General features: G+C 44.7%; 1 protein-coding gene across 3 annotated transcripts in view; it reads left to right on the forward strand.

The window, feature by feature from the left end:
* LOC142743527 (transient receptor potential cation channel subfamily V member 1-like) overlaps positions 1-14,691 on the forward strand; it is an 89,952-nt gene that overhangs the window by 40,147 nt on the left and 35,114 nt on the right. For all 3 annotated transcript variants that reach the window (XM_075854385.1, XM_075854383.1, XM_075854384.1), the window contains exons 5-7: positions 2,678-2,818; positions 6,591-6,889; positions 14,418-14,594. In XM_075854385.1, coding sequence (XP_075710500.1) covers positions 2,678-2,818; positions 6,591-6,889; positions 14,418-14,594 — 617 coding nt within the window. The remainder of the gene's footprint in view (positions 1-2,677; positions 2,819-6,590; positions 6,890-14,417; positions 14,595-14,691) is intronic.

A 14,691-nucleotide genomic window follows, 5' to 3' on the forward strand; every position in this document is an offset into this window, starting at 1 on the left:
ATTAGATAAAGGTTGAATGTAATCCTGTTATATGTGATACTGTCTGCTGGGCCCTGTATCTAAGTCTCTCATCTGGAATACCGTCTGCTGGGCCCTGTATCTAATCCTACCATGCGTGATAATGCCTTCTGAGCCAAGAATCGAAGCCTGTCATTTGTGATATTGTCTGCTGGGCCCTGTATCTAAGCCTATCATGCATTATGCTGTCTGCTAGGCGCTGTATCTAAGCCTAACATTTGTGATACTGTCTGTTTTGCCCTGCATCTACGCTGATCATGTGTGATACTGTCTGCTGGGCCCTGTAACTAGGTCTATCATGTGTGATACTGTCTGCTGGGCCCTGTATCTAAGCTTATCATGTGTGATACTGTCTTCTGGGCCCTGTATCTAAGCTTATCATGCGTGATGCTGTCTCCTGGGCCCTGTATGTAAGCCTATCATGTGTGATACTGCCCTTGTGATTCCTCCATTTAGGGACAGACACAGACGGCAGAGGGCCCCAGTACAAGAACAGTATATGGGCCCAATATATCACCAATAGTTTTAAAGCGCACTCCCTCATGTCTCTAAAGAATCCACCAATAACTTGATCCATTGTCATTAGCTCTTTCTCCTATGCTACATGCAGTCTAACACACAATAAGAAGATGCATTTAAAATGGCAAATCTATAATCTACTGGGCCACTGTGCAGCTCCATAGGTTGCACATATAATACCGTGTTTCCCCGATAGTAAGACACCCCCGATTGTAAGACGTATCGGGGGTTTCAGGGGGGTCGGCTAATATAAGCCGTACCCCGAAAGTAAGACATATGTCTTACTTTCGGGGAAACACGGGGGTATTGCCGCCTCCTGCCCACTTCCGCGCCGCCCCCCTCTCCATACGTCACCCCCAGCACTTGTCAATGCCGCCTCCTCCTTAAAACCCGAGCCATAGACTTTTTACGGCTCGGGTTTTAACTTGCTGCCCGCGCGATCGGGCAGCTGAATGTCGGGTCTCCGGCTGTCAGTGACTGCCGGGGACCCTGAGGAGAGGATAGGAGCAGCTTTAGCTGCTTCTGTCTTCTCCGATGTGTTTTTACACAGCGTTCAATGAACGCTGTGTATAGGAATAGAGACAGCAGCAGCGGCGCTGTCTCTATTCCTCCCGGTGATCATGTGACAGGTCACATGATCGCCGGGTCCCGTTAGTGACAGACTGCTGCTGGGTCTAACAAGACCCAGCACAGCCCTATTAGTGACAATCGTCACTATGAGAGGGCTGATTTCCCCTGTAACTGGGGCTGCTGTGCAGCTCCAGTTACAGGGGAAAAGATGGTGTAAAAGAAAGAAAAAAATATATATAAAGTTCCCCAAAGGTCTTTTTTGACCTTTGAGGGACAGACCATAGTAATAAAAAAATAATAAATAATAAAGTAAAGTGCAAAAAATTAGCCAATTTTTTTCTAATATAAGACATACCCCGAAAGTAAGACATAGTGGGGCTTTTGGGGATAAAAAGAAAGTAAGACACTGTCTTACTTTCGGGGAAACACGGTATGTCCACACCGGTCTTGATTTTATGTTTCAAGTTATTTATGTGTATGTAATTTATTTTGCTTTGTTGCTTTGGTATGGTCATGTTTTTTTTTTTTATGTCACTGTATCCCTTAGCTCTTTAAAGGACCATAATTATAGGTAAGGTTGTTTGCCCATTAAGACAAGAAGCTCCCTGTCCTAGATACTTTTTGGCCTGGCAGTGGGTTAATATATATGCAGATCACCCAAACGCCCCTCTGCTAGATAAGAGGGCACCAGAATTATAAGGGTATGTGCACACACACTAATTACGTCCGTAATTGACGGACGTATTTCGGCCGCAAGTCCCGGACCGAACACAGTGCAGGGAGCCGGGCTCCTAGCATCATACTTATGTACGATGCTAGGAGTCTCTGCCTCGCTGCAGGACAACTGTCCCGTACTGTAATCATGTTTTCAGTACGGGACAGTTGTCCTGCAGCGAGGCAGGGACTCCTAGCATCGTACATAAGTATGATGCTAGGAGCCCGGCTCCCTGCACTGTGTTCGGTCCGGGACTTGGGCCGAAATACGTCCGTCAATTACGGACGTAATTAGTGTGTGTGCACATACCCTAAGTGGCACATCCTACAGGAGGTGGGGCCCTGGTAAAGATTTTGCATTACAGCCCAGGAGTAACACATTTAAAGGGGTTTTCCATGACCGGACAACTGATGACCTATCCACAGGATAGGCCATCAGTATATGATCGGTGCGGGTCCGACACCCGGACCCCGCACAGATCAGCCGCTCCATCTGCCTCCGGGCACCGGATGTCATTGCACAGTATGCAGTGTACAAAGACGGAAGCAGATGGCTCTGACCACTGCATAGCAGCCGTTCTGCAGAACTTCAGTTCTGCTCCTATTCACTTGAATAGGAGCAGAGTTGCAGTACTGCAGCTCGGCCGCTATTCTGTGCCCGGAACATCTGCTTCCGGCATGGACGTCCAGCGACCGGAGGCAGGTGTCGGACAAGCACCGATCATATACTGATGACCTATCCGGTGGATAGGTCATCAGTATGAAAAACGGTCCCTTGCCCAGACAAGCCCTTTAAGCTCACCCCTAGCATGTCTTTTCTACAAAACGCTGCCATTAAGCTCTTTGTCTCCCACAGGACAGACAGCACTACACATAGCAGTAGAAAAGAGAAATTTAAATCTAGTGAAGCTTTTGATGGAAAACGAGGCTAATGTGAATGCATCTGCGAAAGGGCTGTTTTTCCAGCAGAAAAAGAAAGGTGTCAGTTTCTACTTTGGTAAGTTTTTACAAACATGACAATGAACTAAGTAAATCAAATGAATAATCATGTGTAATATAAGAATGCAATACTGTAATATATTTTATCTTTAGGCTTCATGCACACTGCGTTGGAGCTAGTTCGCTTGTATAGCAGCCCACAAAATCCCTATGGCTCTGTAGTAGAGAGGTGAATGCACTCTGTATACTGATATATAGGGCCTCCATATGCACCATTGTAGAAATATTCTCCCCTAGAAACAATGCTTTTAGATGACATTACCTCTGTAATATGGCATCTGATGGAACATGACACGATTTCGTTTATTTATTTTCCAATTTTCGTCTGAAAATAAGGCTACAATACGTCGGCAAACATCTGCCCATTCATTTGAATGGGTTTGCCGACGTACTGTGCAGACAACCTGTCATTTACGCGTCGTCGTTTGACAGCTGTCAAATGACGACGCGTAAAATGACTGCCTCGTCAAAGAAGTGCAGGACACTTCTTTGAACGTTTTTGGAGCCATTTTCTCATAGACTCCAATGAAAACAGCTCCAAAAACGGACGTAAAAAACGCAGCAAAAACGCTGCGAAAAACGCGAGTTGCTCAAAAAACGTCTGAAAATCAGGGGCTGTTTTCCCTTGAAAACAGCTCCGTATTTTCAGACGTTTTTGGTCACTACGTGTGCACATACCCTTAGGCTTCCATGATTGCTGTATTACAACGCTATACGGGCTTATTCAGACGAACGGGTTATACGTCCGTGCAACGCGCGTGATTTTCACGCGCGGCGCACGGACCTATATTAGTCTATGGGGCCGTGCAGACAGTTACGTGATTTTTACGCAGCGTTAGTCCGCTGCTTAAAAGTCACGACAAGTCCGTCCTTTGAGCATTTTTCGCGCATCACGTATCCATTGAAGTCAATGGGTGCGTGAAAACCACGCATGTCACACGGAAGCACTTCCGTGGGACAAGCGTGATTTGCGCAACAGCAGTGAAAAGGATGAATGAAAACAGAAAAGCACCACGTGCTTTTCTGTTTACAAACATCCAAATGGAGTGTCATAATGATGGCGGCTGCGCGAAAAGCAGGCAGCCGCGCATCATACAGGTCTGACACACGGAGCTGTTAAGTGCCTTTTGCGCAGGCAAAATGCCGCGTTTTTGCGTGCGCAAAAAGCACACGCTCGTGTGAATCCAGCCTACAATTTGTAGTTTGCACAGAGCCATAATATGGCAATGTGCAGGAGCTTATAGGGTATTTTCACATGACCTATTTTCAGCTGTTTTTCAGGCCGTAAACGCCCTGAAAAACGGCTAAAAATGCGGGGGCTGAATGCCTCCAAACATCTGCCCATTGATTTCAATGGGAAGAACGGTGTTCCGTTCCCACAGGGCGTCTTTTACTCGGCCGTTTTTAAAAACGGCCGCGTAAAAAAACATCTAGTAAAAAGAAGTACATGTCAATTCTTGAGCTGTTTTTGAGCCGTTTTTCATTGACTCAATAGAAAAACAGCTCCAAAAGTGGCCAAAACAACCGCCGCAAAAAACGCAAGTTGCTTAAAAAATAGCTGAAAATCAGGGGCTGTTTTCGCTTGAAAACAGCTCCGTATTTACAGCCGTTTTTTGTTAAGCGTGTGAACATAGCCTTAGAGTTTAGAAAATCAAAATTATAATTAAAGGATTTGTCCGGGAATGGGACGGTTTTTCATACTTATAACCTATCCACAGGATAGGTCATCTGTATATAATCGTGGGAGTCTGAGCACTGAGCAGCTGTTCCAGATACCTCCGAGCTCCGAATGTTTTGAAGGGTATGCAGTAGTTGGAGCCGGAAGCAGATGGCGCCGTACACTGCATAGCGTCCGTGCTGCAGAACTGCAGCTCTGCTCCTATTCACTTGAATATGAGCAGAGCTGCAGTACTGCAGCATGGCTGCTATACTGTGACCGAAGCCATCTGCTTCCGGTACAGACATCCGGTGCCCGGAGGAAGCCGGAGCAGCTGATCGGTGCGGGGTCCAGGTGTCAGACCCCCACCGATTTTGTACTAATGACCTATCTTGTCGATAGGTCATCAGTATGAAAAAACGTCCCCTGCCCATATAACCCCTTTAATTTAAATATGAATATGAGCTGCCGGCTCTCCTGACATGTCTGTTTTAGTAAATACTCACATTACTTATGAAATAACAATTTTGATGCAATGTTTCTTAGAACTTGTCATGCCATTCCTCTGTTATTCCTCCTGGAAATGTATGAATACATTGACAACTGCGTGTTACCATTCCTATACCAATAAGTGTATGTTCACACGCCCTATTTATGGACGTAATTCAGGCGTTTTACATCGGCAAACATCTGCCCATTGAATTCAATGGGTCTTACGGTGTTCTGTGCAGACGGGCTTTTTTTTTTACACTGTAAAAAGACGGCCGCCTCAAAGAAGTGCATGTCACTTCTTGGGACGTAATTGGAGCCGTTTTTCATTGACTCCATTGAAAAACAGCTCCAATTACATCAGTAATGGACGCCGCGAAAAACACGTGCACTTGCAAAAACGTCTGAAATTCAGGAGCTGTTTTCGCCTGAAAACAGCTCCGTAATTTCAGACGTAATTGGCATTGTCGTGTGAACATACCCCTGTTAACTCTGACACTGTCAGTACTGATTGGACAGGATGAGACTGTATAGAGACACAACCCTTTGATAAGTGGCAGGGTAACACCCAGTTGTCAATGTATTCATACATTTCCAGGAGAAATAACAGGAACAACACAATGCACATCTCTTACAAAAGATGCTCCAGAATTGTTTTGAGAGGTGGCGGGTTCTCTTTAATGTAACTTCATTTGAACAACATCGGTTTATACCACATGTTAAATACATGGAACTTAGGCCCCATGCAGACGACCGTAAAAAATCTCCGCAATTACGGACCTGCCTGGTTCTATTGGCCTCGGACACCTTTCTGTATCGCTACGGAAGGGTGTCCGTGCCATAGAACTGTGCCGTGAATTATAGAGCATGTCCTACTTTTTGTTTTTTACGGGCTGTTCTCCCATACTTTCGCGGCCTGTGATTACGGGCACGGCCGTGTGCATGCCTTTGGACAAGATGTTAATTATATATTTGGTATGTTGGTATTCTCCAAATGTACTTTTCCGGAGCCTCTAAATGTAAGGCCCCATGCACACGAACGTATTTTTGTGGCCGCAATTCATTTCAATGGGCAAATGCAGACGACCGTGGTTTCCACGGTCCGTGCATTGCCTGGGAGCCTGGACCGCAAAAAGATAGGACATGTCTTATTACGGTCGCATTTTGTGGTCCAGGCTCGTTGAAATGAATGTACACGGCAATGTGCACGGCCCGTGATTTGCGGGCAGCCGCGGGTGCCACTCGTCCGAGCCGCAAATCACGGCCTGTGCACACCACTACGCTTGTTTGCATGAGGCCCAAGGGTTCAGAAAAGGATGAATGCTAAATAATGTGTAGAATATTGTTTCTATAGGCGGCTACCCTGTAAGTCAACGTCTGACCCATTATAGAGCCTTGAAATATAAGTCGGGTTAATAGCCAAACCACAGACATCTGTAGACCACACTGTTTTAGAGTTCTTTTTCTTCGTCACTTCATATTTTTGTATCAGGAGGTTTCAGAAATTCAGACTTGGGAGTAATAGGTGCTCAGATCCTGCTCAAACACAAGTAAAATCCATGTCTTAGAGATGTTGCACTAAAGTAAGAGTCCATAATAGCCTCAGAAAATCTTTACTTTTTAGGAGAACTCCCTCTCTCACTTGCTGCCTGCACCAACCAACCCGATATTGTGAACTACTTGCTATATAACCCATATGACAGAGCTGATTTGCATGCCGTTGACAGCCATAAAAATACAGTTCTACATGCACTGGTCTTAGTCGCTGATGACACTGAAGAGAATACTGAGATTATTACTAACATGTATGATGACATTCTGAAGAAGTCAGTCAAGATCAATCCACAGATGAAACTTGAAGACCTGGAAAACTGTGACCAACTTACTCCTATGAAGCTGGCAGCGAAAATGGGTAAAATTGATGTGAGTCACAATTAAACTTTATTGAGCTTTATATTATTCTTCATAGATTATGTTGGTGGAACAACCATCCTAACAGCTAATGAGACTGCTATAAGATCCAAACACAGAAGGTTAAACAGTTTTACAGTATTGTTGTATATAATTTGCTTGCACTTTTTAAAGGGGTTGTCCACTACCGGACCACTGATGACCTATCCACTGGATAGGTCATCGGTATACAATCGGTGGGAATCCGACACCCGGACCCCGCACAAATCAGCTGCTTCGACTGCCTGCGGGCATCGGATGTCATTGGACAGTATGCACGGAGCCAGAAGTAGTTGGCTTCATACATTGCATAGCGGCCATGCTGACGTACGGAGCTCTGCTCCTATTCACTTGAATAGGAGCAGAGCTGCAGCTCGGCCGCTATTCCGTGGCCGGAGTTATCTGCTTCCGGCATGGATGTACGGTGCCCGGAGGCAGCCGAAACAGCTGATCGGAGCGGGGTCCGGGTGTCGGAGCCCCTCCGATCTTATACTGATGACCTATCCGTTGGATTATCAGTTGTCCAGTAGTGAAAAACCCATTTAGGCCAAAAACAGAATTGGATCCAGGAGAGCAGACCTTTAAGGCCTTCTTTAAAAAATGTATTTAATTTAGGTTCCATTCCTGGTTTTGGCTTAGAAAATACTGCCAAAATCTGCAGCAAATCTGCACTGTGTGAACAAGGTATTTCAGGCTGCATGCAAGAGTTGCAGATTTTGATGCAGAAAATCTGCATCAAAACTGCTGATAAACGCAGGTAATTCCACAGGTAAGATCTGCACTTAGACCCCTGGACACGCAGCAGATTTTGTTATTTTGTGCTCGCTACAGTTGACAGAGAGTGCCGACAATGCTCATCACAGCATCACCCCTAATTTTTTAGGGATTCGTCCCCTTCCTCCCAAATAAGGAAGTCGGTGTGTCCCCCCTAAACATTGCTGTGTTGCAGATTAATTGTTTTCAGTGCATTCTGTGCTTACTTATTGCTGTTTTTTTCCCCACAAATTTTCTTTACAAAGTCACATAGTTTAGTATGGCTGAAAAAAGACATATGTCCCTCAAGTCCAACCCAGGGATGTAAGAAAGGAAAGTGATGGGAGAAATTATAAAACTTTGTTTTGCCCTTATTTTAACAACCAACATAATTCTTACTTTTTCCCCCCAATAACCCCTCCCCCTATAACGCCTCCCCCTACCCTTTCCTCCCTCTTGGATCAATCTGGAGTACTAAGGGTGCATTGAGACTACTCCTGCGCAACCTGGCAGTTCTATTTTCCCAGGTTGTCTTGTTATTTTTAATATTTATACTTTAATAATAGATTTTTTAATATGCAATTACCAATTTCACATGCTGGACCCAGATCCTTTTCTCAAGGGTCTTATCCGAACCCCAGTTTTTCACAATTTGGGATTTTGCTGAGATTAATAGTTTGATCAGACCAGTTTTCTTCCCATCAGGAATAGCTTATAGCTGATATTTAAGGAGTTGTCTATAGAGTAAATAATTAATATAGGATGGAGAGCTGAATAACAATTATCAGGAGCAAGATCTGTGAATATAAAAGAAATTAGGATATTTGGAATAAGGGAAAATTAGTCAATTGTGTCTGCTGGTTCTTTTTTTTTGGTAGGAGATGGGAGAGATTTATTTGTTTGAATTTGTATGTTTATTTTTTGTTTTTGTAATAACTTAAAAAATCATATTATACCCCCATACGCATACATTTTCTGAAAGTAAACTAAACACACAACATAAAAGAGTAATGTTTTGTAAAGAATGCATACAATTTAATGTTTCAGAACCAAACCGAGCCTGAGATGCACAACACCACCTAAAAATAAAGGTTCAAGGTTTGGCTATATAACCCATGACATCAGAAAGTCACCAAAATAGAAGGGGCAGCGTCAACAAATAGGTGTAGGGGGCTATTAGACAACTGTTCATCTTTTCACCATTTTAGTAAAAAAAAGACACTATACGTGTTAAGGATCTGCCAGGCACAGCTTCTGTGTCAACGCCTATAGGTAATCAGTCTGTACCTGCTTCTATGTCTGTGAGACTGACTCCATCTTCCACCACTCAGGATGGCAGGCTTAGGAGAGGGAGAGCCTATCACAGCCTGGCCAGAAGGAGCTAGCTCCCGCCCTCTGTCTATTTATACCTGCCTTTCCTGTTCCTCCTTGCTTGTGATTCTTCTCGTTTGGTTTCCTGGCCCTGCTGCAGCTTCTTGAACTATTTGACCCTGCTTCATATTGACCCTGGCTTATTGCCTACTTCTCCAGGAAGTTTTCGCCCACTGAGAGTAACTATGATATTGGCAACCGCAAACTCTTAGCCATTAAATGGGCATTTAAACAGTGGCGCCACTTCCTGGAGGGGGCTAGGCACCAGGTAACGGTCCTTACCGACCACAAGAATCTGGTTTTCCTAGAATCTGCCCGGAGGCTAAACCCGAGACAAGCTCGATGGGCGTTATTTTTTACCAGATTCAACTTTTTGGTTACCTATAGGGCTGGGTCTAAAAATATTAAGGCTGATGCACTGTCGCGTAGCTTCATGGCCAGCCCTCCTTCGGAGGAAGATCCTGCTTGTATTTTGCCTCCAGGTATAATCATTTCCTCTATTGATTCTGATTTAGTCTCTGAAATTGCTGCTGATCAAGGTTCAGCTCCCGGGAACCTTCCTGAGAACAAGCTGTTTGTTACCCTGGAATTCCGGCCAAGGGTACTTAGGGAAAATCATGACTCCGCACTATCTGGTCATCCAGGCATCCTGGGTACCAAGCACCTCATTGCCAGAAACTATTGGTGGCCTGGGTTGCCTAAAGACGTTAAGGCCTATGTCGCCGCTTGTGAGGTTTGTGCTAGGTCCAAGACTCCCAGGTCCCGACCAGCGGGCTTACTACATTCTTTGCCCATTCCCCAGAGACCTTGGACCCATATCTCCATGGATTTTATCACCGATTTGCCTCCATCTCAAGGCAAGTCGGTGGTGTGGGTTGTAGTAGACCGCTTCAGTAAGATGTGCCACTTTGTGCCCCTCAAGAAACTACCCAATGCTAAGACGTTAGCTACCTTGTTTGTCAAACACATCCTGCGTCTCCATGGGGTCCCTGTCAATATTGTTTCTGACAGAGGGGTACAATTTGTTTCTTTGTTTTGGAGAGCCTTCTGTAAAAAGTTGGAGATTGATCTGTCCTTCTCCTCTGCCTTCCATCCTGAAACTAATGGCCAAACTGAGAGGACTAATCAGTCTCTAGAACAATATTTAAGGTGTTTTATCTCTGACTGTCAATATGATTGGGTCTCATTCATTCCCCTCGCCGAATTTTCCCTTAATAACCGGGTCAGTAACTCGTCAGGGGTCTCCCCCTTTTTCTGTAATTTTGGGTTTAATCCACGGTTCTCCTCCGTTTCACCTGGTAGTTCCAACAATCCCGAGGTAGAGGTCATTCATCGGGAACTGTGCACAGTCTGGGCCCAGGTTCAGAAGAACCTAGAGGCGTCCCAGAGCATACAAAAAACTCAGGCAGATAGAAGACGTTCTGCTAACCCCTTGTTTATGGTCGGGGATCTGGTGTGGCTATCGTCAAAGAACTTGCGCCTTAAAGTCCCGTCCAAGAAGTTTGCTCCCCGGTTTATAGGGCCGTACAAGGTCATTGAAGTCCTCAATCCTGTCTCCTTCCGACTGGAGTTGCCCCCATCTTTTCGAGTACACGACGTGTTTCATGCCTCCCTCCTTAAACGCTGCTCCCCGTCCTTGGCTCCCTCGAGGAAACCTTCTGTCCCCGTTCTCACCCCTGAGGGGGTAGAATTCGAGGTGGCCAAGATTGTGGACAGCAAGATGGTCCAAGGCTCCCTCCAGTACCTGGTCCATTGGAGAGGATACGGGCCTGAGGAGAGGACTTGGGTACCCGCCCGGGATGTTCACGCTGGGGTATTGGTCAGGAGGTTCCACCTTCGTTTCCCCAATAAACCAGGTCCATCTAGAAAGGGTCCGGTGGCCCCTCAAAAAAGGGGGGGTACTGTTAAGGATCTGCCAGGCACAGCTTCTGTGTCAACGCCTATAGGTAATCAGTCTGCACCTGCTTCTATGTCTGTGAGACTGACTCCATCTTCCACCACTCAGGATGGCAGGCTTAGGAGTGGGAGAGCCTATCACAGCCTGGCCAGACGGAGCTAGCTCCCGCCCTCTGACTATTTATACCTGCCTTTCCTGTTCCTCCTTGCTTGTGATTCTTCTCGTTTGGTTTCCTGGCCCTGCTGCAGCTTCTTGAACTATTTGACCCTGCTTCATATTGACCCTGGCTTACTGACTACTCTACTGCTCTGCGTTTGGTACCTCGTTCACTCCTGGTTTGACTCGACTTGTTCACTACTCTCCTGCTCTGCGTTTGGTACCTCGTACACTCCTGGTTTGACTCGGCTCGTTCACCACTCTTGTTGCTCACGGTGTTGCCGTGGGCAACTGCCACTTTTCCCTTGCTTCTGTGTACCCTTGTCTGTTTGTCTGTCATGCACTTATTGAGCGTAGGGACCGTCGCCCAGTTGTACCACGTCGCCTAGGGTGGGTCGTTGCAAGTAGGCAGGGACTGAGTGGCGGGTAGATTAGGGCTCACTTGTCTGTTTCCCTACCCCCATCATTACAATACGAGATGTGCAAATTGATTCTATACAAATCAAATTAGTTACAAATTTCTCCAAAAAGTTTCCGATCTTGTAGAATCCAAAACTTTTAGGATTTGTCCCACACAAATTGCTTAAAATGGTGCCCACTATTTTACAGATCAGAAGAAGACAAGAAGACAGAGAAAAAGGATAACATGACATGGGACAGGAGCCCGGTGGCCTGCCTCATAATACCTTGCACGCAGCCCTCGCTCTAGCACAGCCAGTCATGAGGGGTATAGGTATGACTCTCTGATGACTTCATGGATGACAGTCATATGAGTCATAGCCACTATAAATAGCCCAACCAGGAAATCCTGCTGCTACAGAAAGATAGTGGATTAGTGTCAGTGAGTGCGTTTCATAATGAGGAGAAGAGAATAGATAGTTAGATTTACAATAATTTGATAGAGATAAATTTTAGGGAGAGTCGATCAGTGTATTAGTTAGGTAGGCAGAGGCAGCCATTGCTGTGAGTGAGTGCTGCTGCAGCTATACATCGTTAACAAATCTTCATCAATAACATTAATCCTAGTGCCGTTGCCCACTGAAACAGATGTCACGGATGTGATGTCACTCATTGTTTTGCATATATCTAATATTAGCACTCAAAATTGGCGTGTTCTGCGCTAAGCATTTATACAGCACCGTTATTCTTCTGTGTACAAGTGACAATTTTTGGTCCATTTTTTTATTTTAAAATGCATATAAAATACAACCACGCAGTGTGTTTTTAAAGAGGCTCTGTCACCAGGTTATAACTGCCCTATATCCTACCTAATCTAATAGGCGCTTTAATGTAGATAACTACTGTTTTGTTTTCTTTTTTAAACGTTTATTTTTTACCAATTTATGAACATTTTAAGATTTATGCAAATGTGTTCTTAATGCCTTTGTTACCACCGCCTACCATCTGTTTACCCATAGCCATATGCTGTCACTTTGTCATTGCTAATGCTGACTTGGCATTAAAAAAAAAAGCTTGAAATGGGTGGAATATAGTCCTAGAAAACCTCAGAGTGTTATACACAACTTTTCAGGGCAATCAGGGACTTTCGATTCGACCGATTCTACTAATCAGACCCAAAACAAATTTTGGGAAATATGCTCATCTCTACTCCCTATATGTGCCAATCAGCACACATCCTTTCTCGTTGGAGACTGTCAGCAAGATTGTATGGGGACAATGGAGGAGACTGTCAGCAAGATTGTATGGGGACGCTGGAGGAGACTGTCAGCAGTATTGGGTTGTGATGCTGGAGTAGACTGTCAGCAAGATTGTATGGTGATGCGTCCCCACCCAATCTTGCTGACAGTCTCCTCCATCATCACCACCCAATCTTGCTGACAGTCTCCTCCAGCGTCACCATACAATCCTGCTGACAGTCTCCTCCATCATCACCACCCAATCTTGCTGACAGTCTCCTCCAGCGTCACTATACACTCCTGCTGACAGTCTCCTCCATCATCACCACCCAATCTTGCTGACAGTCTCCTCCATCACCACCCAATCTTGCTGACAATCTCCTCCATCATCACCACACAATTTTGCTGACAGTCTCCTCCAGCGTCACCATACAATCTTGCTAACAGTGATTCTGGAGACTGTCAGCAGGATTGTATGGTGACGCTAGAGGAGACTGTCAGCAGTATTGGGCGGTGATTCCAGAGGAGACTGTCAGCAGGATTGTATGGGGACGCTGAAGGAAACTGTCAGCAGTATTGGGTGCTGATCCTTGAGGAGACTATCAGCAGGATGGAGGGATAAAGACATTTAGCAGGAGACGCATGTAAAATGCGCAAAAAAAACTTGGCAAATACACGCCGTGTGAACCTGTCAACTGAAAAGTCATTCACTTCACTTTCATCATTCTCAGGGTATGTTCACACGCAGTGTTTTCAGCCGTTTTTTGGGCTGTAAACTTCCCAAATACGGCTGAAAAATCGGAAGCAGGATGCCTCCAAACATCTGCCCATTGGTTTCAATGGGAAATACGGCATTCTGTTCCAACAGGCTGTTTTTTTACGCGGCAATTTTCCAAAAATGGCACGTAAAAAGACGCCCGCCAAAAAGAAGTGCATGTCACTTCTTGGGATGTTTTTGGAGCCATTTTTCATTGACTCTATAGACAAACAGCTCCAAAAACGATAATAAAAAACGCCGCCAAAAACGCGAGTTTGATTAAAAAATGGCTGAAAATCAGGAGCTGTTTTCCCTTTGTTTAGTAAGCTTGTGAACATACCCTTAGCCTTTTGGTGTGTCCTATAGCTTCTGCGAGCTGCAGAATCACACCCAAAATGGCAGCCGGACACTGCTTGGCAATTTGAAGACACCTTTTCCTGGCTTGTAGGAGGGGGGGGGGGTGATATTCCTTCCCACATTTACGGCAGCTGTGAGTCAGGTTGCTTTGCCTTATTCACCTTGCTGTAATTCTGGGAAATGCTCCCTCTGGTGGCCAACATAGGAAAACATGTCAAATTATTATTTAATTTTGAATACTTTCCACCATGTGGAAGAAAAAAAAAATACAGCAAAAAACGTAAAAAATATAATAGAAATAAGTAACTTACTAAAAAAAAGTTTCATTTGCGACACATTCCCTTTAAGCAATAAGGGTTTTTTTCCTAGACATTTGGTGACTATTTGTTTCTGCTATATTTGTAACAAAAGTACAATAAAATAAGAAATTAATTATGAAAACTTCTCAGGACAAAATTAACTGTTGCATACTCCAGAAAACACATTTAATCCAATATGAGTTTGACTGTTAGTGACTATTTTAATATAGCTTCATGTTTGTCATTTGTGACATGAATTACTTTAATTTTTTAGTTGTTAAAGCACATAATTCGGAGGGAAATTGAAGAGCCAGGATATAGACATTTGTCTCGGAAGTTCACAGAATGGACGTATGGCCCGGTTCACACTTCTCTGTATGACATTTCATCTGTGGATATACAAGAGCACGACTCTGTTTTGGAAACCATTGTATTCAAAAGTAATGCTTATGTAAGTAATACTGTTGGTTTAATTCATCCAAAGTTTACAAAAGCGTTAGTCATATTATTAGTGCTGGCAGTAAACGGTTAAAATCTGGCTGATACAA

The sequence above is a fragment of the Rhinoderma darwinii genome, chromosome 2 (genome assembly GCF_050947455.1).
Source record: "Rhinoderma darwinii isolate aRhiDar2 chromosome 2, aRhiDar2.hap1, whole genome shotgun sequence".
NCBI lineage: Eukaryota > Metazoa > Chordata > Amphibia > Anura > Rhinodermatidae > Rhinoderma > Rhinoderma darwinii.